Source organism: Dipodomys ordii, unplaced genomic scaffold (assembly GCF_000151885.1).
Source record: "Dipodomys ordii isolate 6190 unplaced genomic scaffold, Dord_2.0 Scaffold1000046480, whole genome shotgun sequence".
Lineage (NCBI taxonomy): Eukaryota > Metazoa > Chordata > Mammalia > Rodentia > Heteromyidae > Dipodomys > Dipodomys ordii.
In genome coordinates, this window is record NW_012330097.1 from 1 (window position 1) to 1,083 (window position 1,083).

The 1,083-nt window shown below is 79.9% G+C and overlaps 1 protein-coding gene across 1 annotated transcript; it reads left to right on the forward strand.

Moving 5' to 3' along the window:
• Positions 1–82: 82 nt before the first annotated feature.
• On the forward strand, positions 83–708 carry LOC106002982 (cuticle collagen 1-like; the record flags this gene model as incomplete). The annotated part of the gene is made up of 1 exon (XM_013037721.1): positions 83–708. A coding segment is annotated over one exon (626 nt), but the record flags the coding sequence as incomplete, so codon positions are not given.
• Between the last annotated feature and the right edge of the window lie 375 nt (positions 709–1,083).

Genomic DNA, 1,083 nt, shown 5'->3' on the forward strand with positions numbered 1-1,083 from the left:
TCAGGCTCGCGGGGCGGGGTCAGGGCTCCAGGAGGCGGGGCGTGTCCCACCGTCCACACCCCGGGCCGCGGGGCTCGCGCAGGCGCCCTCGGAACTTGGGCGCTCGGCGGGCCCGCCTGCGGCCCCGGCCGGGCCCGGCTCCTGCGCGCCGCCCCGGGCCCTCCCGAGGTGCGGCCGGCTCGCCGCTCCTGGCAGACGGCCTGGGCCTGGCCGGGCGAGCGCAGTGCGGCCCCTGCGGCCCCGGGACCGCGGGGACGGGACGGAGGCCCCTGCGGCCCCGGGACCGCGGGGACGGGACGGAGGCCCCTGCCTGCCCCGAGTGACCGCGGGGACGGGACGGAGGCCTCTTTCCTGAGTGACCGCGGGGACGGGACGGAGGCCCCTGCGGCCCCGAGTGACCGCGGGGACGGGACGGAGGCCCCTGCCCCGAGTGACCGCGGGGACGGGACGGAGGCCCCTGCCTGCCCCGAGTGGCCGCGGGGACGGGACAGAGGCCCCTGCCTGCCCCGAGTGACCGCGGGGACGGGACGGAGGCCCCTGCGGCCCCGAGTGACCGCGGGGACGGGACGGAGGCCCCTGCCTGCCCCGAGTGACCGCGGGGACGGGACGGAGGCCTCTTTCCTGAGTGACCGCGGGGACGGGACGGAGGCCCCTGCGGCCCCGAGTGACCGCGGGGACGGGACGGAGGCCCCTGCCTGCCCCGAGTGACCGCGGGGACGGGACGGAGGCCCCTGCCCCGAGTGACCGCGGGGACGGGACGGAGGCCTCTTTCCTGAGTGACCGCGGGGACGGGACGGAGGCCCCTGCGGCCCCGAGTGACCGCGGGGACGGGACGGAGGCCCCTGCCTGCCCCGAGTGACCGCGGGGACGGGACGGAGGCCTCTTTCCTGAGTGACCGCGGGGACGGGACGGAGGCCCCTGCGGCCCCGAGTGACCGCGGGGACGGGACGGAGGCCCCTGCCCCGAGTGGCCGCGGGGACGGGACGGAGGCCCCTGCCTGCCCCGAGTGACCGCGGGGACGGGACGGAGGCCCCTTCCTGCCCCGAGTGACCGCGGGGACAAAAACGGAGGCCCCTGCCCCGA